At 37.9% G+C, this 27,290-nt stretch overlaps 1 protein-coding gene across 3 annotated transcripts in view; it reads right to left on the reverse strand.

Annotated features, from left to right (window-relative positions):
• Positions 1-27,290, reverse strand: part of DCDC2 (doublecortin domain containing 2) — a 215,211-nt gene that overhangs the window by 165,996 nt on the left and 21,925 nt on the right. Inside the window, exons 1-3 of one of the 3 annotated variants that reach the window (XM_054492627.2) lie at positions 24,650-26,089; positions 21,645-22,034; positions 17,768-17,822 (exon numbers count right to left, since the gene is read on the reverse strand). In XM_054492627.2, coding sequence (XP_054348602.2) covers positions 17,768-17,822; positions 21,645-21,937 — 348 coding nt within the window. In that variant the 5' untranslated portion in view covers positions 21,938-22,034; positions 24,650-26,089. Of the gene's footprint in view, positions 1-17,767; positions 17,823-21,644; positions 22,035-22,434; positions 22,559-24,649; positions 26,090-27,290 lie in introns of those variants that run through there. The other 2 variants (XM_063665870.1, XM_054492628.2) reach the window with 2 other exon arrangements.

Below are 27,290 nucleotides of genomic sequence, written 5' to 3' on the forward strand. Positions count from 1 at the left end.
AAACTTACAATCATGGCAGAAGGGGAAGCAGGCAACAACCTTCTTCACATGGTAGCAGGAGAGAGAGTTAGCAAGAGCAAGGAAAACTGCCTTACAAAAGCATTAGATCTCGTGAGAACATATTCACTATGAGCAGAACAGCATGGGGGAAACTTCCCCCATGATCCAATCACCTCCCACCTGGTCCCACCCTCCACATGTGAGGATTATGGGGATTACAACAAGATTTGGGTGGGGACACAGAGCCAAACCATATCACCCAGCCTGGCCCAGTAGTCCCACCCAGGCTTTTATGCCAGTACTGATGGCCCAACAAAGCAAAGCAGGTATAACCATGCCATCAACAGCAACCAAATCCAGGTTCTAGAGGAAGTATTTACAATATCCACTGTCAAAAGTTGGGGACAGTAGTCTAAAAATCTGAATGTCTCCACTGTTCAATGGTGGTGGCAGGACTGTCTTTAATGGCTTGGTCCTGGTGACATAGTGTAATCTGGGTTCTGGCTGTCTTGATTTCCTGGCTGCTCATTCTCTCAACTTAGTTCTCTAGCCCCATCAGACATTTTGAAGGATATTTAACATATTTTCAAAAATTCTTTTTCTGCTAAAATGAAGCAGAGACTTCTTTTTTTTTCCACTTACTGCAAGGAAAAGTCTTGGCTAAATCACATGTGTATTTTACTCTCTCTGTATCTCTCAGTCTTTGTGAAATTATGCAAACCCTAAATATTTGAAGAACAATTCCAAGATCCAGTCACACATAGAAGTATATTATGTGCTATTTTATTTGCTGAAATATTTTCCTTTTCATATATTTATATAAAAATGATCTCAAGTATTTATCAAACATCCACTCTATGATTACTTCTTTCATAAGTAAAGATAAGTATCACATAACATCTGTAGAGGGATTTGTAGCTGACCAAGCATTTACATTTACATTTAATGTGCATTTGCATTTTCTCCTTTTAGTCACAGCCTGATAAAGCAGCCAATCCCTGCCTTCTTTTTTTTTAATTTTTTCAGTGATCCCTGCCTTCTTTTTTTTTAATTTTTTTTTCCAAATACCCAGTCTTCAAGAAGTAAACCCTGTCTTATTTCACTTATGAGCTCTTCAATTAATGTGGCCCTTTGTAACATCAGCAACAACATGGCATAATTTCCATTTACTGAATTCTAAATATGTATTAGGTACAGTGCTAGGAGCTAAACACATACCTATATGTTTCTAATCCTCACAATAATTTTTAAAAGATAGTAGTATTATTTTCACATTTTAGATAAGGAACATGAGGCTCATAGAGATCAAATAACTGACACCTTGAGATCTTGGGGAGAAAAGTAGCTTGTCTCCAACACATGATGCTCTTCCCTATTATCTTCCTCCAATCCTTCAAGTTGAATTTTTTGCTTAGTAACTTGGTAAATGTTACTCGAAATATCTGGAAAAAACAGCTAAAGAAACCAAATGGCCCTTTGACAGTAGCACAGTAAAAACTTTAAAAATGCATTCAGAACTTAAAGTATAATAAAAATAAATAAATAAATAAATAATGCATTCAGTGATTCTCAGCTCTATATATCTGTCTCTAATCTCTTCACACTCTGTAGTAAATTTCCATGTAAAAATATTTTTGGTTTCCTATGGGAGCCTTTTTATAAGCAGATATGCCAAAGCCTTTTCAAGCACTGTATTGGAAACATTCAACATAAATATCCTGTCCTATAGGGAATATTCGCAAAGCCAAAAAAAAAAGTCAATTGAGAATACAACTAAAATAATTCCAGGCAATATTTTGTGACTAATGATGACTTGTTAAAGAAGAGTATTAAGGCCCGGGCACAGTGGCTCACACCTGTAATCCCAGCACTTTGGGAGGCCGAGGTGGGCAGATCACTTGAGGTCAGGCATTCAAGACCAACATGGCCAACATGGTGAAACCCCGTCTCTACCAAAAAAATATTAAAAAATTAGCTGGGTGTGGTGATGCGCACCTGTAATACCAGCTACTTGGGAGGCTGAGGCAGGAGAATCACTTGAACCTGGGAGATGGAGGTTGCAGTGAGCTGAGATCACGCCACTGTACTCCAGCCTGGGCCATAGAGCAAGACTGCGTCTCAAAAAAAAAAAAAAAAAAAAAAGACTATTAAGGAAAAAGAATATTTTATCCCTTTTCTGGATTCACTTCCTAATTCTTTAGTCTTTCTTATATATTTTATCCTTCTTATCATCATTAAATCAAGGTATGAAAAAATTTTAAAACCCTTCACTCCCACAAACATCCTTTCAAGTGCAAAAAGACACTGAATGATCATCTTTTAATTAAATTGCATTAATTCTTAGGAAATGCTTCCTTCTGCATTAACACACAATATATGAACACACAGTCCCTCGTCTGTGAGCTCTTGAGAAACATGTCTTCATTATCAATTTCCTCCCATGTAAAATCAGAATAATAACAATCCCTACTTCATAAGGTTGTTGTGAGGATTAAATTATACCATCTTTGTAAAGTACTTAGAACAACACTAAACACATATCAAAGAAATACATACACACACGCGTGCACATGCACAGACACTCACAGTGAGTTCCAGTTTTGTGCATCTTCTAACATTTAGGCTGGCTCAATAGTCAAAAGTTAATGCTTCAAATATCTCTGCCTGTCACCGCCATTAAAAAAAAAAAACAAACTGTATCCCCTGTTTTCATGAAAGGGAATGCCATCTATCCAGTAGCCCACGCCAGAAACTCAAAAATCATCCAGCTAATCTTTCTTCATTACCCCACATCCACTCAATTGCTAAGCTCTGTTTCTCAAATCTAATCCTTCCACCATCTCAACAGCCTCTCCCATCATGAGTGGCACATTTACCTCCAACACATGGTCGCCTGGCCTCCAACCTTGCTGCAGCAATAAGAGTCATTGTGTCAATTCCCTGATGAAATCCCTTCAATAGCTTTTGGTTGGTTTTATTTATTTTGAGACAGAATTTCACTCCTGTCGCCCAGGCTGGAGTGCAATGGTGTGATCCCAGCTCACTGCAAACCTCTGCTTCCTGGGTTCAAGCAATTCTCCTGACTCAGCCTCCCAAGTAGGATTACAGGCACACACCACGTCCAGCTAATTTTTGTATTTTTAGTAGAGGGGGTTTCACCATGTTGGCCAGGCTGGTCTCAAACTCCTGACCTCAGGTGATCTGCCTACCTCAGCCTCCCAAAGTGCTGGGATTACAGGCGTGAGCCACCATGCCCAGCAGCTTTCAGTTGGTTTTAGGAAAAAGATAAATTCCTTTTTAAAACCCTTGATGTTGGTACCTCTCTACCTCCCATGCCTTGTCTCTCACATAGTTCCATTCCCAACCTCTTCCCATGATTCAGCCAAACAGCACGTGTATGTTTCTCAAATGTGCCCTGTGCTCTCTCATCTGCAGACGTTCACACATGCCATCTCCTTTGCCTGCAATGCTCTTCCTCCTTCTGCTTGCCTGGTGAACATACTCATTCCCTTTATGTCACAACGTATATATCATTTCTTCCAGGAAGCTTCTGAGGATTCCCCTGGCTTATGGTAGCTGTCCCTCCAGCAGCCTGTGCCACCTGTATCCTCCCCCACAGCACACTTAGGATGGCTTGTGTACGGCCCCATCTTCTCCACTACACAGCCAGCTTCAGGAAAGCTTGCCTTGTCTGATATATTCACCACTGCAAATCCAACTAACACAATGCCTGGCACATAAACTGGTGCTCAAATCATTTTTTTGATGAAAGAATTTGTGATGTTAATTTTTTACCACCAAAACGTAAGAGCCATAAATTTGTGACTAGTGTCATTCCCTCGGGCTCCAAACCCTCCCACATGAAAGAAGGCTTAAAATAATAGCAGAGACCATAGATCAATTCATCTGCAGACTCCTCTTCTCCAATTGCTGCCAACAAAACCAGTTTTGTAATCCTTTAGCATCACTTTGATGGTGTACTAGGAGAGTGCCATTATGATTTTATAATTCTGTCTGTGTACTCAGAGTAATTACATGGTGCCTGGGACACACAAGCTAAACTAACATTGCTACAGGTTAAGATGTGGACATCTAACCAAGATTGTCTATGAATGAATATATTTATAATAAGTGTTGGACGGGTCTTTTGACACCAAATTTGATGCACACAACTCCAATAACTTGATGCTATAAGATAGAGAGAACAAAGGGAATTCCTAAAGAGATGGAGAATTATAAACTGAATATGATTACACATAAGGAAGTGAATTGGTGAAGCAGCAGAGAGGAATAGAGTTTTGGAATAAATAAGAGTCACTAAGTAAAATGTGATGCTCTCCCTCCTTCTGTTTGCCTGGTGAACATACTCATTCCCTTTAAGTCACAATGTATATATCATTCCTTCCAGGAAGCTTCTGAGGATTCCCCTGGCTTATGGTAGCCTAATAGGTGAGGAAAGTCAAAGTTAATCAATATTATTGATAAAATTAATTAAAATAGAAATAACACAAGGGAATAGCAATCTGATTAGAAGAAGTACTGGCTAGTGGAAGGGCAATTTAATTCCATTTTCATATACTATTTGACTAAATTAAATATTAGTCAATTGAGCCTTCATGCAAAACAAGCTATGCATTTGCAAAAGCCATACTAAAAGAGTGTATTTGCTATAGTAAAAATATTTTTAGTTGACACTTCTTTTTTTAATCCAGCTTTTAAAAACTAGCATGGAAGATCTAAAACTAGCTAATGCAAAATTTATAATACTGGAAATCTAGTTATCCACTCATTTCTAAGAAAACAAGCCATGAATATGGAGTTTTATCACTTAGAATATAATTAACAAAATGCAACTTGAATGATACTAGATGACTTATTTTCTAAAAAAAAATTTTTTTTTTTGAGACAGTGTCTCACTCTGTCGCCCAGACTGGAGGGCAGTGGCAGGATCTCGGCTCACCACAACCTCCACCTCCCGGGCTCAAGCAATTCTCCTACCTCAGCCTCCCGAGTAGCTGGGACTACAGGCACATACCACTATGCCTGGCTAATTTTTGCATTTTTAGTAGAGATAGGGTTTCACCATGTTGGCCAGGCTGGTCTCAAACTTCTGACCTCAAACGATCCACCTGCCTTGGCTTCCCAAAGTGCTGGGATTACAGGCGTGAGCCACGGAACTTGGCCATTATCTAAAAATTTCTAAAAGTTGGCAGCCCAGTTACATATGGCTATATAATTTGAAATAGCAAAGATGGCCATAGAGTTTCACAGATCTTTGAAACACAGAAATACTTACTGCTAGAAAGGGGAAAAAAATACAAAGCAGCAGAGATTGCCATTTGAAATTTCCTAGAGAGAACAGTTCCAGGTTAAACATTAGACACTGCAAATATAACAAGTCAACTTATTTGTCTCTCTCCCACAATCCTTCACCACTTAAAGTTCTACCCCCAGCTAACAGGTGGGCTGAAATCAACTTTATTTCAACAAACCAAACATCCAAACTATGCAATCATGGGATGACATCTGAGTTTGATCTGTCTGGCTGCTTATAAAGGAGCCTTTCACAATGATACATGGGAATTTTCACTGTTGACCAAGCTAGACACTAGGGCATACTGCCTGCATATTTCCTGCTGAAATCAGCCAAGTGCAAATAGAGACCTACCTTTTTAAAAAAAAAAAAAAAAAAGCCTCCATCCATCTGTTTTGAACTATACTGAAACTTATTTTATTTTACACATAAAGATAGGACTATTAGCCTCCTACTTTCGAGACATGGACCTTTTTAATTGTTTTCTGAGTTCGGTGATAGATGTAGGCTGAATTACATATATACTTTCCCACAAACCTTAACCAGTATCACATTTGAGAGGACAGCTGGTTATTTAGGGCACAGTCTGGGGCCAGGGACCTAGTAGATCTAAGAGTGGGATTCAAGCCCAAGTCCTTGGCCTCATTAGCACAGTGTTCTCACCAAACTACCCTTCCAAGAAAAGTCCAAAGATTCATTGCTGCTCTGGGCTACTCTAGATCTTTGAAACAAAGTTTCCCAGAATCCAAAAATACTTCCCCAACAAACAGACATGTAAGAGGGCGCAAGCATGCGTGCATGCGTACACACACACAAACACAAACACACAGAGAATTTGTTCTACATTAAAGAGAAATAAAATTTAAAGTGTTTAACCCAACAAGTTTCTATATCCTAATCAAATGTCAAAGCATCCTCACAGATGACTTCATATACTGGTTTCTTATTACTGACTCCTTTGGGCTTTACTTCCCTTATTCCTTTAATGCATCTTTGCTGGACATCAAAGCAAAGTTAGTGGGGAAAACTGAAACATCTCTTTAGATGGTTGCTATGTCTGTCCAGGGTGCTATGCTACCTTCAGTTCTAAATATGAAAACCATACGGCAAAACAGGAATATTCCTCAAACCCTTTACTTTCACAGTGTTGCTTCAAATGATGTTACTTTTTTTTTTTTTAAACAATATTGACTGTAAGTCAGAAAATCACAGCATCGCATGTTTATTTGCATGGAAGAACTCTCTGAAACAAGAAATCATGACAGGTGGTGTCAATACGGACTGCTGCCAGTCACTCCGGCAGTCTTCTCGCACCACCCACTTCTCCGTGGAGTGTGGCAGCTGGGCAGTGCTCCTTCTGGGCTTCCACAGGAAGTCTCTGACCCCAAAAACCTTAGATTAGAGCGCATTTTGAAATTTAAATAAACCTCAATTCACCTCTGCCATCTTGGCATACAACCGAAATGTGCAAGTCAGAAGACTATATTTCTAATTAAAATAGATAGAAAGAAGGTATCACTCTTTCTCTTTCAGTAAGGTTTTAGTAGTCTCCAATTAAAAAAAAAAAGGGTTTTCTTTCAAACCAACTCAAATTCACCAATCTTCACACAATACCTTAATTTTTTTTACCCCCATTTTGTTACCCAGCTATGATGTAGAGGGCTGATTACCATATTCTTTGTAAGTGTTGAAGCCAATTATTAATTGGGTCTAAATAATACTTTTCTTCCCCTGGATTAATAATCTCTGATATTACTTTCCAATATTTTTACTCTGTTCATGTATCTTACCTTTTAAAACTCTTTAGAGAGTCTTCCTACAATTACCTTGTTGTCATTTCTGATTGGCACGTGAGTCTTTTTATATCTGTAGGCCTAGAATGTAGTCCACTGCCTGGCTCTTGGTAAATATTCTTTTTTTTTTTTTTTTTTTTTTTTTTTGAGACAGAGTCTCGTTCTGTCGCCCAGGCTGCAGTGGTGCGATCTCGGCTCACTGCAAGCTCTGCCTCCCAGGTTCACGCTATTCGCCTGCCTCAGCCTCCCGCATAGCAGAGACTACAGGCATCTGCCACCAGGCCCGGCTAATTTTTTGTATTTTTTTTAGCAGAGACGGGTTTCACCATGTTAGCCAGGATGGTCTTGATCTCCTGACTTCGTGATCCACCCGCCTCAGCCTCCCAAAGTGCTGGGATTACAGGCGTGAGCCACCGTGCCCCGCCTAAATATTCTTGAGGAAATGTAAAATCATACATGAGCAGCATTCAATAAAAAGTTGAATACAATTTATTTGTCTTCCTTGGCTAGACATTGCTATTGATTTAGACACATTTTTCTATTATTTATACCATATGGAAACATACTTTCATCAAGAAGAGTTCCTCTGATTTCACCGGAAAACTCAATAAGCTCATTCTAATAATTATCCTGAAATATAAATCTAAACATTGATTTTCTCACAAGTGCACAAGTATCTAAACTGCCATCAACCAAAAGCTTGATATACCTTGGCAGAACTTCAGATCATGCACTGTACCACACAGTCCTAAAATTTCACCTTCTGTATTTCTGAATCTCATGCAATATAAGAACAAGCTCCTCTCAGTTCAATAGGTGTTGCTGTTCAATTGCCAAAACGATCTTATTTTGGTCAGAATTTAAAAGAAAATTTGTATTGAGAATAGTTTGATATTTCAACTAAGTGGTATTTGTATTTATTTTTCATTGACAAAAATTGTATGTATTTATGGAGTACAACATAATTTTTTGATATATGGGCACAGTGTGGGATGATTAAATCAAGCTAGTTAACATATCTATCACCTCACATATTTATCACTTTTTATAATAGGAACATTTAAAAACTCATTTAGCAATTTTCAAATATACATTATTATTAATTATAATCAACATGCTATGCAATAGATCTCCAGAACATATCCCTCCTGTCAAACTGAATCTTTGCACCCTTTCATAAACATCTCCCCATTCCCTACCCTGTCCTCATCCCAAGCCCCAGTAACCACCATTCTTTTCTCTTCTATGAGTTTGACTTTTTAGATTCCACATGCGAGCTTCATTGCTATTCAGCGATAAAAACAAAAGAAATTCTGTCATTTGCAAAAACATGGATGAGCCTGGAGAACATTATGCTAAGTGAAATAAGTCAGGCAGAGAAAAAACAAGTGGTATTTTACACATATTTGGTAATTTAACATTTTATTACTTTTCCTATTTTTTTCTGAAAAGGTTAATAATTATTTTCTAAACATTTATTAACTTTCTCTTTGCTTAGAACAGCTTATCACTATAAATAAAAAACTATACATGCTCTAATATGCATATCTGCTAATTTCACAGTTATTAAACTTCCTAACACCATACCTAAATGCCAAAGAGAGGATGCAAGATATTTGGAACAAATGCCATGATACATGTTAAAAGCTAAAGTAAAACCACCAATCTTTTAGCTTTTGATCAAAGCTGATTGAGAGTTATTGATGAATATTTTTCATTAGACTGATATTTCACCAGATGACAGATACACTTCTGTCTTTCTTAGTCTTGTTCAAACACACATACACGCACCCATACACATCCATACACACAGCTCAATGCTGACAAAAGGGTAAAACAAGAAAGTGTGAAAGATAAATGAAATATAGCAGTTGTTCTTTAGCAGAAAACCTTGGTAAGGTCATGAATACTTTGGAATCACCATGGTCACTGATGTGAACCGGCTTCCCTTAAAAGAATGCTTCTTAAGTAGCAGTTATATCAGAGTGGTGGGGGAAAGGTATAAAATAAAAGTTTGGGGAGGGGCTTCAATATTGTTGGAAGAATTTGCAAAAGTGTGTTTTATTTTCTTTGATTCTTTAATAAATTAGTAAACCTGACTAACATAATCTGGAAAGTTTTCCTCAAGTTAACATAATCTGGAAAGTTTTCCTCAAGTTAAAGAAAGAAATATTTAGATTACCTCTTTAGAAGTTCACTCTTTGAAGCCTCTTGGGTCTCAAAATTCCCAAGCTAAAGTTTAGCGAGTTAAACCACATAATCACCATGCCTTCCTGCAATAAGGTTAATAATTAATGCCTGGAATCCCAATTAATATCTAGAATCAATTTAATGTCTAGAATCCCATTCCCAACCAAAGCCTTTAAGTAGGAAATCCTATAGTATGTTTCATTAGAGATTATGCCTAATGATTAAACTGAAATGTGAACTTTTAATAATGATATTCAAAATCTTAAGGACATTCACCTGAGTAACTGACCTGACGCACAACCCGGGTTCCCACAAAGTTTTCAGCAAGGCAAAGTTTTGCAGTTTCAAACACTCTCTTCTTTTCTCTCTTCCTCTCCTGGTACTCCTAAAATTCTCCAACCCACTAAGAAGAAACAAGGTTGATACATGTTCCCCCTGAGAGAATACACCTATCTCAATGTATTCAAGAGGATTCGGAAGGATGGCTCATCAAGAAGAAGGCTGCCACTCTCTGGGAAGATTTTCACTGTGGTCTTGCTTTTGAGGCAGCATTTCTCTGAAGTACAGATAGCACACTTATTCACCAATAGATCCCTTTGCATCAGGTGAGCTTGACCTTCTGCTCTCTCTTCTTGCTTATATTTCTCTTGTGACTGGTTATTGAGGGTTATTGGTGGATATTAATAGCAGATGAGGAAGAACAGTTAAAAGAAGAGGAAACCCAAAACAGACTACTAATTTTTTTAATATAAATGTGGAGAAGAGAGTAAAAATTATCTTTACTGCAAGACTGGGCATGGTGGCTCACGCCTGTAATCCCAGCACTTTGGGAGGCCGAGCAGGTGGATCACTTGAGGTCAGGAGTTTGAGACCAGCCCAGCCAACATGGTGAAACCCCATCTCAACTAATAATACAAAAATTAGCCAGGCATGGTGGCACACACTTGTAGTCCCAGCTATTCAGGAGGCTGAGGCATAAGAATTGCTTGAACTTGGGAGGGGAGGTTGCAGTGAGCAGAGATCGCTCCAGAGAGACTCTGTCTCAAAAGAAAAAAAATTTCTTTACTGCTGACCCTGAGAACATGGATTTACAGAAACAAAAATGAACTTCCAACCTGTTCTGTATTAGAAATTAATGGGAATGTGGAGTAGGGGTAGTATAGAAAAGAGACAGGAAGAGGGAAAAAAAAAAGAAGTCACCAAGAAGCATGGCCACAGGCTGGAGCCTGAGTTGGCACATAAGGCCAAGGTATTTTTAAGAATGGGGAAGTATAACATCATGTAGAGTTGTCGACACTTCTACATGACTTAGAATATCCACTCCAGTTCTACAAACCATTGATAAATCTCACCACACACAGGCCGGGCGTGGTAGCACACGCCTGTACTCCCAGCACTTTGGGAGGCCAAGGTGGGTGGATCACCTGAGGTCAGGAGTTTGAGACCAGCCTAGCCAACATGACAAACCCCCATCTCTACTAAATATACAAATTTAGCCGGGTGTGGTGGCAGGTGCCTGTAGTCCCAGCTACTGGCGGCTAAGGCATGGAGAATCGCTTGAACCCGGGAGGTAGAGGTTGCAGTGAGCCAAGATCGTACCATTGCACTCCAGCTTAGGTGACAGAGCGAGACTCCATCTCAAAAAAAAAAAAAAAAAACAATTCACCACACACAAACTTGTATGGGTGAGGTATTCTTGTGGACATCAATGAAAGAATTTCATCTCTGGGTTGATGAGGTCTTCAACAGACACAAACTGTAAGAGAACAAGAGAATCCATAACTCAACCAATACCTCAGAAGTAGAAACTCAAAGAAGAGGTGGGCATGAGATAATAATACCTGTGGAATTCACATATATCTTGGGAAGAAAAAGGCTAAGCAACGGAGATTCAAGCCTACTTATCCTGATCATAAGACAGGGACAACCCCAGCTATTATTCAGGTTACAATGAGTAGACTAGGTGTTTATAACTTTAGGAAAATAGAAAATACTTTTCAGGAATTAGGTGTTTATTACTCTTCAAAAATTAATCCCATTATCCTCTGACTCATTATCAATCATAAAGTTCAAAAGCTATCTAGCCCCCCTAAATACAGCTCTTGAATCAAAGAAATCTGCCTTACACCAGGTTCTGCAACAAAGACCAACATTGGTAGAGTTAAAATCAAGAGATACCACACCAGGAAGGCTAAAGATTAGCAAGCTCCATGGACAGAAACCAGAAGCTTAGTTCCCAGCTAACAACCACAACGCCTAGCACATAACAGGCACACAATAAATATAGTCAGCCCTCCATATGGATGAGTTCTGCACCCACAGATTCAACCAACCACAGATCAAGAAAGAAAGAAAAAGAAAAAAACTCAACATTTAAAAATGACATAAAAAATACAGTATAACAACTATTTACACAGCATTTACATTGCACTAGGTATTACTAGTAATCTGGAGATGACTTAAAGTATACGGGGGGATGTGCATAGGTTATATGCAAATATGATGACATTTTATATAAAGACTTGAGCACCCTTGGATTTTGGTATCCTCAGGGGGTACTGAAAACAATCCCTGGGACTGAGTATACTGAAGGATAACTCTACTTGTTGCATGAATAGCATTCATTCAATATAGCTGCAAATTATCCTACAGGGGCAATAAATGTATCAAATGAAGATTTAACTACAACTAATTTTACCCCTGAAACAAAATCTAAATAGGTGGTGGAAAAAAAGGCTTTTAAATTACTTGAGACATCCTATCCATTATGTGAAAATCAGAATAACCAGGCATGTGCAAGGCAAATGGACATCTACTTAAATTGGCCCAAAAGGAAGATCAAAACCATGGCAAATTTAAACAATTCCCAGCCTTCAGTGTGGTGGGTACAATACACAATTAGCAGACCTCCTAGAGACTAGAATCTAACAGACAACTCTGATGTATATGTTAAAGCCTAATCAGAAGTCTAACAGGAACAAGCCTGCAGTCTGACAAAATCAGATGTGTGGACTTGGTGTAGCAAGTGCCAGCACTTAAAGAATCCATAAAATGACAGTGACAAAGAGGCAGGAGGGTTTGTAGGTTTGTAGGGTTTGGAATCTCACTGAAGGATTCTGAAGAGCTAAGGGAAAAAGAGATCAGTTCTAGATTGGTTTCTGTTTTCAAGGTGAAATTAAAAGAATCAGGGATTAACCAGGGGTTGTATGAGGTAAGAGAAGTTTAGCCAATAAAGATCTCCGTAAAAGATGGGAATAGCAAAGCAAGTCTGAGAGCATCAGCAGTAAGAAAGCAGTCATCACTCAAAGAGGGGACCCTTGTGGCATTTTACAGCCCTGTGCCACCATGGGAGAAACAATGTTTCCTGTTAATTTTATAGTTGGCTTTAAATGTGTCTATCCTCTAAGCCTGGTTAATAGCAAAGCGACCTTTTCCTCTTTTCCATGCAAGCTGATTTTCACTCTTTCTGCTAGAGACTGATTTTGACTCTTTTACAGATATGATTATTAAATAATACCCCCTCAATCAAGTTGTAGAAGGAGACTTTCTCAAAACTTTGATCTAAGAGAAACAGGCTAAAAAACAAGAGTCTATTATATTTTAAACCACTTTAAACTGTCTGACCCAGAACCCTAATCCAATCTGCACTTCCTCAGTCCTCTGAGCACACCTCGAGAGCACAGCCACCTGCCACTAGATAATCATAGCTAGTTTACTTCTCTGTCTCTTCTCCTACACGCCAAACTCCCAAAGAGCAAGAGCAGTGAAGTATCCATTTTATGCCTAGTGCCTAGCACAGTTCCCAGCCCATCGTAAGTACTCTGAAGTCAAGCTGCCTGCTCTTCCCCTCTGTATATAATGTGTACCAAAGCCCCTTACACAGTAAAACAGATTTGTACTCTAAATATCTATTTAAGAATGTCTTTAATTCCACCTTGAATGGTTATGGAAAAAAAGAATGTCGTTATTTGAAGGACACACTACATGGATGACACATGAGGTACAGGAATGAACAGTAAGATCCACAATGCCAGGTCAAAGCAGAAGGACGCTTCCATTTGAAGGGTTCACAAATGGCTTTGCTGCAACATGATAAAGCCAGAAGCACTTGAACTAAATGGCTCAATGCAAACTATATCTACTAAATCGAATCACTTATGATGTAGTACTAGAGATGCTCATCTGTCTTTTCAGCAAGACTATAAATTCCTGGAGGTGAGAGGTCATGCATGTCTTGTTCATTTTGCTTACTCTGCCCACTGCATTGTATAGGCATTCAATAACATGGAAGCAGAGAGGACAAGGTAAGAAAACAAGAAGAGAGGAAGCAGAAATCACATTCAGTAAAGCAGAAGGGTAGCGGCAAGAGTAAGTGCTGGTAAAGGCATCACACATGTAGAATCAGAGGTCTCCAACTGCATGAGGACAGAGGACTCCCACAGGCTGCTTAAGGTAAAGAGGAAAGAAAGGAGCTGGTAAATCAACTTAGGACTTAGAAGATATAATGAGATGTGAAACTGGACTCAGAGGTGGGACACAAGGAAGCAAAGAGAGGATTGGGAAGTCATAAATACAAGGAGATGAGTTACCAAGATCAGAAGCTAAGAAAACTGTCTTCATTAAACCACCACTGATACAGAGAAAGTGGGAAGAAAAATGAAAATATAGCTATGCAAAATGACTCAGGAGCAGAAAAAAGAGTACAAGGGCAATCTAGGAGATCTGTTTATTTAGATATTAGTAAAAGCAGGATCTGGGTGTAGAGAGTCAGGGATAGGCTGCTCTGAGCCCATATGGTGCCCTGACTCTGAGGTGGGTGCAAACAACCACAGAGTCACCTTATTCCTCTTTCTTTTATTCTTCTGTTTCTTTATTCCCCCCCACCCCACCCCATTACTTCCTGCTGTGCAAAGTATTCACCAAATAGGACCCTATGCTTCTTTTGGGTTAGGTCCATTACAGTTCTGCCTTTCTCCAAACCCATGATGAGGCCATAAAGAGGAAGAGGAATAGCATTGGCTGTCCTTTAAGTTTCTCTTCAAAGATGAGCCTCGTGGAACAAGCAAGCAGTGACACAAACCACAAAAGAATTTCCAATGTCAAGGTGACACGCACATTCTAGTTAGCATGACCTGAAGTCAATAAGCAGGTGCCATCTTGTCTAAATTATTAACTACGTAAAAGCAACAAATTGTACGCATGGTCTTGGGTGAGCTGCTCTGGAAAAAGAGAAGGAATAACTCCCAGCACTCACTGAAAGGGTGTCCCAGCCACAGTGGGTAGGACCCAGTGTCACACTCTCTGCATGACCCCATTGAAATGCAAAGGTCTTTCCATGTAAAATGTACTCAGAATAATCAGAATTAGTATGTTTTAGGCAACCAGAAAAACTGAATTGTGTATACTGGGGTAGTGGCTTTTATTATGCAGGCCCATCACTGAAAACTCAAAATTACCTTAGATTTGAAGGAAATGCCCCCCATTTTGGCGAGTAAGTTATTTTACTCATCCCTCACAATGACACATTTTTGAATTTTTTTGTGCTACTATGGCACTGAAACTCCCCCTTGAAACAACTCTTAACCCTCCAATTTCATGAAGTATTCATGTTCTAAATCCACTTCAAAAATAATTCTCTATTGATCTCCCTTTATATATCATCACACTCCAAAGAATGCTCATCCTCAATAGCACTTAACAAGATGTGCAAACTTTTCTCAACACATTAATGTTGAAAGGAAATACCCACCTAAGATTTTTAAAGATCTATAATTTTTGTGAAATGCCAGTGTTCTATCAAGTCTGTTCTCAAATTTTGAGCGTAGATCATCCTCCAACTTATCAACTTGTTGAACTCCAAAAGTTTGACTATAAATCAGTTGTGAGAAAGAGAAAGGTAGTTTCCCATACTAAAAATCACACAGTATAATTAGGTTGTCAGGGCAGCCTGCAAAACCCTTTTCCACTCATGCTCTACCTAAAACAGCCGTAAAAATACCATAGAATTCAGAGTCAAAGTGATATTTCCAGAAGAAAAATGCTTTCACAGTTCCCTTTTGAGATGCCAAGAATCCAAAAACCCTCCCTTCTGGCAATGAAAGTAGGGGCTGCCTTTGCTCAAAGCAGACTTCGGAGGATGAAGGTCATGGTGCGAACTTTGGGGAGGAAGGTATCTCTAGACTGGACATGTGAAGTGAGGGAAGTGAACACACTGCTTGTCCAGACCTGGAGGAAAGTTTAGGACAGGAGGGCACAGTGGGAGAGAGGACTCTAGCGAACAAGTGGGAAAGCTGGGCATGAGTGCGTGGAAGATGTGGGAAAGAGCATGGACAAGCAGTTTCTCATCACCTTTTCCCATCTCCTTTGCATTTCACAATTTCTTCTACTTCTCTCTTTTCATCTCCTTTAGAAGGGTTTATGGGTAAGGACTGAGAAGAAATAAAAGGCCACAGCAGGGCAGCAAGAGGAAAGGAGTAAGTGGGAGGGAGTCACCAGTAGAAAGCAGGACGAAAGAGATGCAGTCTTTTATTTGGAGACAAGGGGTAGGTTTTTCACACTTAAGGTGTGCATCCATAAATAAGGATCTTCTATGTTGGCTCATGGGTAAGTGCAAAGTAAAGAGAAACAATGGTTACTGTCCCCAAAGTGGAAGAACAATAAGCAAATTAAATGAACTGGAGTTTCTGTGAATGCTTCTGTTATTAAAAAATACTATTTTAAGGCCGGGCGCAGTGGCTCATGCCTGTAATCCCAGCACTTTGGGAGGCCAAGGCAGGTGGATCACCTGAGGTCAGGAGTTCGAGACCAGCCTGACCAACATGCTGAAACCCCATCTCTACTAAAAACAAAAAAATTAGCCGGGTGTGGTGGCACGCACCTGTAATCCCAGCTACTCAGGAGGCTGAGGCAGGAGAATCGCTTGAACCCAGGAGGGGGAGGTTGCAGTGAGCAGAGATCGAGCCACTGCACTCAGCCTGGATGACAGAGGGAGACTGTCTCAAAAAAAAATTTTTTTAGGAAAAAAGTATATTCGATAAATCTATTGCACACCTATTGTCTTTTACCAGGAATAATGTCTTCAGCAAAGACACTGGAATCCAGAGTAAATACACTGTGCTCACATTTTTTGGGAATTCACACATCTCAAATTCTATTGCGGAAGTCCAGGTTTCTTCATCAATTTCATGCAAGGTAGCATACTTTAAACAGGTGTGTATCCTTTCATCAGAATCACATCCAGAACAAATTCACAAAATTGTCCTTTATTACTACTCTATTTGAGACAGATATCAACTGGTGGTCATTTTTTAGCTATATCGTAAGCACAACCTGAAAATTGTATACCTTTGTCTACTTCAAGCTACAAAGCCTATCACTTTCGTGACTAATCAATTTGATGCCCTGAAAATCAAAAACACAAACCAAAATATTAATTATGTTAAATGATGTCTAGGAAGGGTACCTCTTTCTACAGAGTATTTGAATAATGAATTTAACCTCATATTCTTCAAATACTGTAAAATTAGAATTTTTTTCTTATGCAGTATTTTTTCTAGAGGGGCCTATTTGGTCCTATTAGGCACAAACATGATGTGAGAGGAAATGGTGAGTGTTAAGGAGAGTCCCTCTGGGGCTCTGGACTACAAGTGAGAAAAACTACTTTGCCTGTTGGCCATTTCTGCATTGACAGAACTTACCCATTGGAAGCACTTGTTTATTTGGGGTCTGAATGGGAAGAGTGGCTGTCTGGGCTGGTGAACAGAGGCCTGTTCTGGATCTAACTACAATTTTCCCTGTCTCAGGCTGTGGCCCCAACTTTGTTTTTAATCTATTTTTTCATTCACAAACTAAAGAATACATCCTACAGAATACCTAAAACTCCACCAGGGTTTCAGAAGCTATGTGGAATGCGGTATTCTGAATATTTCACAAGCTCCTTTTCCAACCTTCACATAAGCTTTCACGAACTATGCTTAACTCGTACTTTGATAGAAGCTAAAACAGGTGTTTTCCTGACGTCACAAAGTGTCCACATGACATCTACTCATCTCCTTTGAAAACCTCAGGGGCAGTCAGGGTGACCCTAGCTATTTCAAACACTGAGTTATCAGAGGCACATTAGGATGAGGATGTAGCTTTGGTAAAGATTTATTTATCAATGCTCAGAATCTTCTCACTTGACAGGGAACCTTCCCATGGATTTCAATCAGAGAACATGTAGCTAGAAAAGAGAAAAACATGTTTTGTCTAATCTTGACATATCCTGCACATCTTAGAACACCTACTCAGTCTTTCCATTTCTGACAATGATTCAAAGAAAGAATTATCTTTGCCTTAAAACATATAATGTCCCATTTCTTTACATTAGAGAACTCATCAAAGTAGAATGACAACCAAATCTCTAAGACACACCATAAGAAACAAATGGCACCATTATTTATTTGAATCTTCAAAATAATGTTTGCATTACCTCTGTATTAACAACTTCCATTGGTCTTTTCTTGATTTCTCCTATGTCCAAGTAACTGAGGAAAAAACAAACAATAAGAGTTGCTTTTACAGACTTTGTCAGTAATTTGTTTTAAAAAATCATTAAAAAATAAAGCAACTCATAGGAAATACTCAACCTTAAAGCAAAAACAAATAGCTACAAATTAAAAGCAATTACAATAGTAAAAACTGCTTGCAGTGTCACCAACCAGAGCTGACACATGTCTACCCTAACTTCAAAAGAAGGAAAGTCTTAGAAATATATACATCTATTAGGGAACATTTTTCCCTCTTAATAGTTAGCTGCTTACTATATACACTATATTCTTACAGATTTGATTTTTTAAAAGAGTGGCTTATGTGCAAAGCTGCTTAACTGTTCCATTAAATACAGGCTTTAGGTCAAAGGAAGTACTGATGGCATGCATTAGGGTAACAACTGGGAAAGGCTGAGAAATTATTTTCTCTACGAGAGCAACTTAATGATACAAAAACAGTCATGTGGGATGACTTTGGTAATTGGTTCAGCTAAGAAACAGATGGGTGGACTAGTTAACCTCTGGAGACCCCTATTATTCCATTACTATTTGCTCTAGATATTAACAGTGATCATTCTTTAGCTGTTACATAAGCACAACCTGAAAATTGTATATCTTTGTCAACTTCATGTGTAATATCACTGTGATGTGGTCCATTTTAAATGGTCCCTAAACTGTGCTTCATACATAAAATGTGCTAAATAAACATTTTAATATTAAAAAGTATAAATCTAACATATAATTTACAATGATAGATCAATCCTTTACCCCAACTACTATAATTGCCAACTTGTCCCAAAAAAGCTTATGTTAGAATTAATTCTGGCTATTGAAATGTTTTTATTGTTGCTGTTTGCCTTTTTGGATAAAATACTTTAGTTAATTGATATCTCTGGAAATTGTCATACAATGCCCCTATATAAAAGTAGTCATATTTTTAAAACAGTGCAAACACTCCGTCTTAGCAATAAAATGGGTCTTTTGTGGACCTGCAGGGGCAGAGTTTTGAAATAATACCAAAATATTCTGTCATGTGCAGGAAAGTGGTTTCAGATCTACAAGATTCATGCTGTAGAGTCAACTTCCAACAATGCACAGGGAAAGTTTTGGGGAAAATAATCTCTAGAATTCTCTGCTGTAAAATAAAGGTTGTGAATGTATGGTCTCACATTTGAAATAAATAAGGGTTTAATAGCTACCTGATGTTTAGTTATCATTTCAAAAATATTAGAAAAATCTAAGTGAAAGCAATTCAAGCAGCGATTTGATCAGTTCCATTTGAAAAAGATGTTGCTCTCTTTCTCAACATCATTTAGGGTCTAAATGAAGGCCCACAAATTGTCCTCAATATCGTTTGGGCTTTCTTTTGTTCTGACAGTTTCTCCATTCTTTATATAAACTTACAAGCGCTGAGTTTCAAATATATTCAACATTCAAGTATTCTTGGCTTCTATCATTATAACCATAGATACTACTTCTTTAACACAAATAAAATAGTCATCTGTCAGCATGGAAACCTAACCATGGACACTGTTATAACAAATTCAGTTTTTTTGTGTATGAACTAAAAGCAAAAATAACATACAAATCTTTTAGAGAGATTTGAGTACACTTTCTATTTGGTGTGGGACTGTATCTTTTTTTTTAATCTTGTGAGTTGGTAGGATCAAATAAACAAAAGAACATGAATTATAAAAGTGAGTCTACAATTTTCAGCCTTTCAGAGATTCTGAACCAGCCTTTCATTTCCATGAAATTGCTTTATATGGAAATATTTAATAAAAAATAAAGTATGTAACAAAAGGAACTGGTCATAGAGGTGTCTTATATTTATGTAACACTCTGGTGTTTACAAAACACACTCACATCTATAGCATTTACTTTTTATCACAGCCCTGTGTGGTACAAATGATTATGTACCTTTTCTGTATTAAGAAAGTGATTAGCTGAGTCAAGTGACTTGCCCAAGGACACAGAGCTGATCAGCAACTCAGTCTTCAGTCTCCTGGTTTTAAGTTTCTTTTAAGCATGCAATTTCATTTAGCCCTTTTTTACGAAGTTTAACAAAGCATGCTTAAGAAGCTTCAGGGGAGGGAAAAATAAATCCAAATATATCCCTCACTTTCCATGAAAAGAATGTCTGACACAACAAAAAGTATAATAGAATACCTAGAACTCAATTTAAACAAATATAGGAGAAGAAGGATTACATTCAAGAATTTTAGTGATATTTTGAAAAATATTTCTATGTAGTTATAAGACTATATTTGAATTTTAATTATTAAGAATCCAATAATGCTTATGAATTCATAAGCTTAGATTTATGGTCAAGGCTTTTTTCTATCCTGGGGCCCAAGATGAATTTCAATTAAAATGTTCTATTAAACTATGGAATACAGAGTTACCATATGATCCAGCAATTTCGCTCTTAGGTATACACCAAAGAGAAATGAAAACTTGTACACAAATATTCATAGATGCATTATTCTTAATAGTTAAAATGTGAAACAACCCAAATATACATCAAACTGATTAATGGATAAGCATGGATATAAAAGGTAATATACCCAAATCATGGAATGTTATTCAACAATAAAAAGAATGAAGTATTGATGTATGCTACAACATGGATGAACCTTGAAAATATTACAGTAAGTGAAATACACCAGACATAAAGACCATATATCATATGATTCCATTTATATGTTATGTCCAGAATAGACAAATCCATAGATTCAGAAAATAGATTAGTGGTTACCAGATGGCAGGGGACAGAGGAAACTGGGAGGTACAAACGTTTTGGCGGGAGGGGTGGAAGTGAACTACAATTAATTGGTGGTGATAGTTGCACAACTCTGAATACACTGAAAGCCAATGAAATGGTTGGACTTTATGCTATGAGAAATGTATCTCAATAAAGCTGTAAAAAAAAAAAATGGAATGTAAAATTCTACCTGTCCTATAATGCCCACCCCAACCAACTCTCAACTCACAATTCCCACATAACTTTATTTTTCTAATTGCACATATCCCTTTGTACCTTGCATTAAAATTCTTAGTGTGCAGGTAGCCCAGTTAGATTGAAAGCTCCTAAAGACAAGGAATCATGCCTTGCTCATCTTTGTTCCCTGAATTGACGGTTTCTTAATTCACTGAACACTCACTGTGAGTGAGCTCAAGAGCTGGGAATAAGGACCCCTGCCCTTGAAGGTCTCATCACGTGGCTTGAGACAGACAGTCGACAAATACAGTCAGCCAGTAAACTCTTCCTGCATTATGCTAACAGCATAAACATGCAGGCGGTGGGAGCAGGGTCACAAAAGTGTGTTGTCAATTCTACTTGGAATGAAAGATTGAAATAATTTAAACAGTACGGGAAATGCAGAGCAATTTTCTCCTCTGGTGACAATACAGTGTCCAACACTTGGAAGTGATTTTTAAGAATGTTTATTTAAATTAAAAGGATGGCGTTCCAAGAAAAAAAAATAAGGAAAAAGAAAGAAAAAACTGATCGGAAAATGCAAAAGTATCAGTTTGGTCACTAACCTTTGCAAGGATACTTTTTTTTTTAAGATTCCTGTTGTTTATACACAGATTTTAAGTTTACTCCTACTGCTACCCAAGTGAAATTCCTTCTCCAGTCACAGTGTCAACCTCTGCCCCCCAACTGCAACGAGAGTTTTAAGGGGCATCAATCACACCGAGAAGTCACAGCCCCTCAACCACTGAGGTGTGGGGGGGTAGGGATCTGCATTTCCTCATATCAACCCCACACTATAGGGCACCTAAATGGGTGGGCGGTGGGAGAGACCGACTCACTTGAGTTTCTTGAAGGCTTCCTGGCCTCCAGCCACGTAGTTGCCGCCGCTCTGGATCTGGTCTAGCTTCCGGATTCGGTGGCCAGTCCGCGGGGTGTAGATGTTCCTGACGGCCCCAAAGGGTGCCTGAACGCCGCCCGTCACCTCCTTCAGGAAGACTTCGAAGCTGGACACCTTCTTCTCATGGATGACGACGCGGCGCCCCGCGTAGAAGGGGTCCCCGTTGCGGTACACAAGCACGCTCTTCACGACGGGCTGAGACAGGTGGCTGGACCTGGCGCTGCTGCCGCTCATCTTCCCCGCTGGCCGCCGCCTCAGCTCGCTGCTTCGCGTCGGGAGGCAACTCCGCTGTCCCAGCGGCCTCACCGCACCCAGGGCGCGGGATCGCCTCCTGAAACGAACGAGAAACTGACGAATCCACAGGTGAAAGAGAAGTAACGGCCGTGCGCCTGGCGTCCACCCCGAGGAGACACTAGGAGCTGCAGGACTCGGAGTAGACGTTCAAGTTTTTCACCGTGGCGTGCACAGCCAATCAGAGCCCGCAGTGCGCGCACCACACCTGGTTCACCTGCTACGGGCAGAATCAAGGTGGACCGCCTCGGAGCAGGAGCAGGAGCAGGAACCGCGCGGGGCCTTCGAACAGGCACGCCGAGTGAGGGCAGGAGAGAGGAGGACACACACACACACACGCACACACACACAAATATGGTGAAACCCAATTTCTTACATCATATCTGTGCTACCCTTTCCAAACAGCCTAATTTTTCTTTTCTCTCTTCTTGCACCCTTACCCCTCAATCTCCTGCTTGCTCCCAAATTAAAGCAATTAAGTTCCTGGCTGTAGTTGCCCAGGTTTTTCTTTGCTGGAAGATAAATGTGCAAAGCCAGATTTGGTGGCTTACGCCTGCAAATTCCGGTACTTTGAGGGGCCCAGGGGGGAGGGCTGCCTAAGACCAGGAGTTCTAGACCAGCCTGGGAAACACAGGGAAACCCCCGTCTCTATAACGCGCCTGTGATCGCCTGAGGCAAGGAGTTTGAGACCAGCCTGACCCGGTCTCTATAACTAAAAAAAAAAAAAAAAAAAAAAGTAGGTGGGCAGGGTATTCGCCTGTGGACCCAGCTATCTCGGAGGCTGAGGCGGGAGGATCATTTGAGCCCAGGAGGTCGAGGCTGCAGTAACCTGTGATTTTGCCACTGCACTCCAGCCTGGGCAACACAGCAAGACCCTGTCTTAGAAAATATATACCTTATATATATATACTTTATATATATAAACTTTATATATATACTTTATATATATAAACTTTATATATATACTTTATATATATAAACTTTATATATATACTTTATATATATACTTTATATACTTTATATATAATATATATACTTCATATATATTATATATACACTTTATATATATTTTATATATACTTTATATATATTATATATACTTTACATATTATATATACTTTATACTTTATATATATTTTATATATACTTTATATATATATTTTATATATATACTTTATATATATTATATATATATACTTTACATATATATTTTATATATGTATACTTTATATATTTTATATATATACTTTATATTTTATATATATACTTTATCTTTTATATATATACTTTATATATATATTTTATATATATATACTTTATATATATTTTATATATATACTTTATATATTTTATATATATATACTTTACATATATATTTTATATATATACTTTACATATATTTTATATATATACTTTACATATATTTTATATATATATACTTTACATATATATTTTTTATATATACTTTATGTATTTTTTTATATATATACATTATATATATATTTTTTATATATATACTTTATATATATATTTTTTATATATATATATTTTATATATATACACTTTATATATATATTTTATATATATACTTTATATATATATTTTATATATATATACTTTATATATTTTTATATATACTTTATATATATATTTATATATACTTTATATATATTTTATATATACTTTATATATATATTTTATATATACTTTATATATATATTTATTTATATATACTTTATATATATATTTTATTTATATATACTTTATATATATATTATATATACTTTATATATATATTATATATATATACTTTATATATATTTTTTATATATACTTTATATATATATTTTATATACTTTATATATATTTTATATACTTTATATATATATTTTATATATATATACTTTATATATATATTTTATATATATACTTTATATATTTTTTATATACTTTATACATATATTTTATATATATACTTTATATATATTTTTTATATATATATACTTTATATATATATTTATATATACTTTATATATATTTTATATATATACTTTATATATATATTTTATATATATACTTTATATATATATTTTATATATATACTTTATATATATATTTTATATATATACTTTATATATATTTTATATATATATACTTTATATATATTTTATATATATACTTTATATATGTTTTATATATATACTTTATATATGTTTTATATATATACTTCATATATATGTTTTATATATATATACTTTATATATATATATTTTATATATATATATTTAGAGAGAGAAAGAGAGAGTTCGGGTACCGTGACTCATGCCTGTAACCCCAGCACTTTGGGAAACTGAGGCAGGAGGCTCACTTGAGCCCAGGAGTTTGAGACCAACCTGAGCAACACAGCAAGACCCCATCCTGGAAGGAGAGAGGGAAGAAAGGAAGGGAAAAATACATTTAAGTGAATGAATGAATGAATGAATGAGAAACAGAGCGAAGACTCGCGTGTCTAGGACCCCTAACTCCCTCCCCGATGATCAGCGCCGCCTGGCGGCGAAGCTCGGGTGCGCATCACGTGAAGACAGCAGGCAGCGCGCAAGCGGGGCTCTGGTTGGGGAGGCGGGCCCAGGAGGTGCCCGCCGCGGTAGTACCTACCGACACTCGCGTGCTGGAGAGGAGAGGGGAGCTCGGGCGCCGGCCGCGCGGGGGCGGGGCGGCTCGGGTGGCACAGTGGTGAACTCTGCGGCGGCCGCGCGCCGCTCACGCTGTTCCTCCAGTTGCTGTTACCTCTGCGAGCCTCTCTCACCCAGGGGGAACGGAGTTGTTATGTCCCGCTGTTTCCATAGCAACCGCAGCCTCGCGCGGGGAGCGAGTCAGTGAACCAGGCCTGGCTTGCGCCTGGCTCCTTGGGATATGCTGGCTGCGACGGGCAGAGGCGGAAGAACAGGGGTTTGGAGGAAGAGGGAGAAACAGCTGACATTATCATGCGCTCATTCAGTAAATGGACGCCTGCTGTGTGCAAGGCCCTGTGCTAGTTGGGGCCACGGCGGTGAAAAGGGAAACCTACAAAATTTTGAGTGCCTATCCTGTGCCAAGCTTTACGCCAGGGAAAGGATTTTTCACTGCCGCAAGAAGGCTAAACGTCTGACTGGCTGTTCAAGAGCCCACATCTGTGCTGTTTGTGTAGATTGTTAGCTCTGTCTGCGGAATAACAGGGAGAGGAGTTGTGAGAATAGTAACAGCCCCAGTAAAGAGTCGCTTTGTCCAGTCCAGTCTGGGACATACATATTGTGGCACCAGGAAAATGTTTAAAGAGTTGAAATCTTGCAGCTTATCTCTGCCAGTGTTCCCTTCATTCCTCCTAAGACTTTTCTACCATGTGTCGTGTCCAAATTACTGGGTGTTCCTATCTCATCGTGTATGAATAAAAAGAAGAATTGCCATTAATTGAACACTATAACCATGGACCAGGCATTATGTAAGGCACTTTATGTTGATTATCTAATTTAATATTCACAATAACCTTCAGAGGTAAATATTATTCTTTCCTCAGATGAGGAAACTGAAGGGTAGAGAAATCAAAGAAATTTACCTCAGGTCACACACAGGAGTTCAAACCCATTCACAGGCTCTAAGGATTAGAAAACGAAAGAGAGAGAGTTCAAACCCAGTTCTGTCTTATTCCACAAGCTCCATAACCACTGTCATACCACTGTGAAAGATGAATATGTGGGACATTGCAATCTGGAGAGAAACTTTTTTTCCTTCGAGATTTCTGTTCTGAAGAAACATTTTTATTAAAGCCATGTAATACATTAATGCTTTGAAAGTTAACAGTTTTCAAACGCAGGAACAAAAAACCAAATACCAGCATGTTCTCACGTGTAAATAGGAGCTAAATGAGGAGAACTCACGGACACAAAGAAGGGAACAACAGACACTGGGCCCTACTTGAGGGTGGAGCGTGGGAGGAGGGAGAGGAGCAGAAAAAATAACTATTGAGTATTAGGCTTAGTACCTGGGTGATGAAATAATCTGTACAACAAACCTCCGTGACACCAGCTACCTATGTAACAAATCTGCACATGTACCCCTGAACCTAAAATGAAAGTTAAAAAAAAAAAGTTAATAAGTTTCAAAAGAAGGCCAAAGAGAACAATACAGGGAGGAAATAGACAAGGGAAATTTTGTGAGCTGGTTGTGGAGAATGCATAGGTTGAGGGAAGGATGGGGAAAATACCTGTGAAAATGTGCTACCGCATAGTTGAGTAAGACAGAATACTTGTTACGTGGAATGGAAGGCAATTAAGTAGCCCCCCTCTCCAAACAGCCTAAAATTCCCTATCATCTATATTAGCCCAGTGTAAAATGAAAATGTGTGGCCTCTTATTCAAAAATTAAGAATTTTATGATAGCAACAGCAGAGCCTTAAACCAATCATGGGGTCCTTCTTCATGTGGGACCCTGTCGCCAGCCCACGAAGCTGCCCGCATCAAGTTTATGCCTCCCACTGCGGTATCTCCAGCCCGGATTTGTCTCCCGAGCTTAGATTCATTTATCCAGATGTCTCTTGGATATGATGTGGTGCTAAGTGTTTAACTGCTGGCTTTGAGGAGGGAAGAGAAGGCCTTGATTCATAGCATTTGCCAATCTCTGTGGTTTACTCCAAATATGGCCAATTTCCAGATGCCAATCTAACATCACTGAAGCCCAGAAATGTGCACTAGCAAGTTATTGTATGGTATTTCCACCATGCAGGCACAGCAGACTTAAGTAACTTTAAGAGCACAGATAGTAGTAAAATGTAGACGGAGATGAGTTTTGAGTATTTATTATCTTTGTTTTCAATGTAATTTATTTAATTGTATATTTATACAATTATTTCTTATTTAATTATATGTTTATACAATTATTTCTTATTTAATTGTATATTTATACAATTATTTCTTATTTAATTGTATATTTATGCAATTATTTCTTATTTAATTGTATATTTATGCAATTATTTCTTATTTAATTGTATATTTATGCAATTATTTCTTATTTAATTGTATATTTATGCAATTATTTCTTATTTAATTGTATATTTGTGCAACTATTTCTTATTTAATTGTATATTTGTGCAATTATTTCTTATTTAATTGTATATTTGTGCAATTATTTCTTATTTAATTGTATATTTGTGCAATTATTTCTTATTTAATTGTATATTTGTGCAATTATTTCTTATTTAATTGTATATTTGTGCAATTATTTCTTATTTAATTGTATATTTGTGCAATTATTTCTTATTTAA

Source organism: Pongo pygmaeus, chromosome 5 (assembly GCF_028885625.2).
Source record: "Pongo pygmaeus isolate AG05252 chromosome 5, NHGRI_mPonPyg2-v2.0_pri, whole genome shotgun sequence".
NCBI classification, from domain to species: domain Eukaryota; kingdom Metazoa; phylum Chordata; class Mammalia; order Primates; family Hominidae; genus Pongo; species Pongo pygmaeus.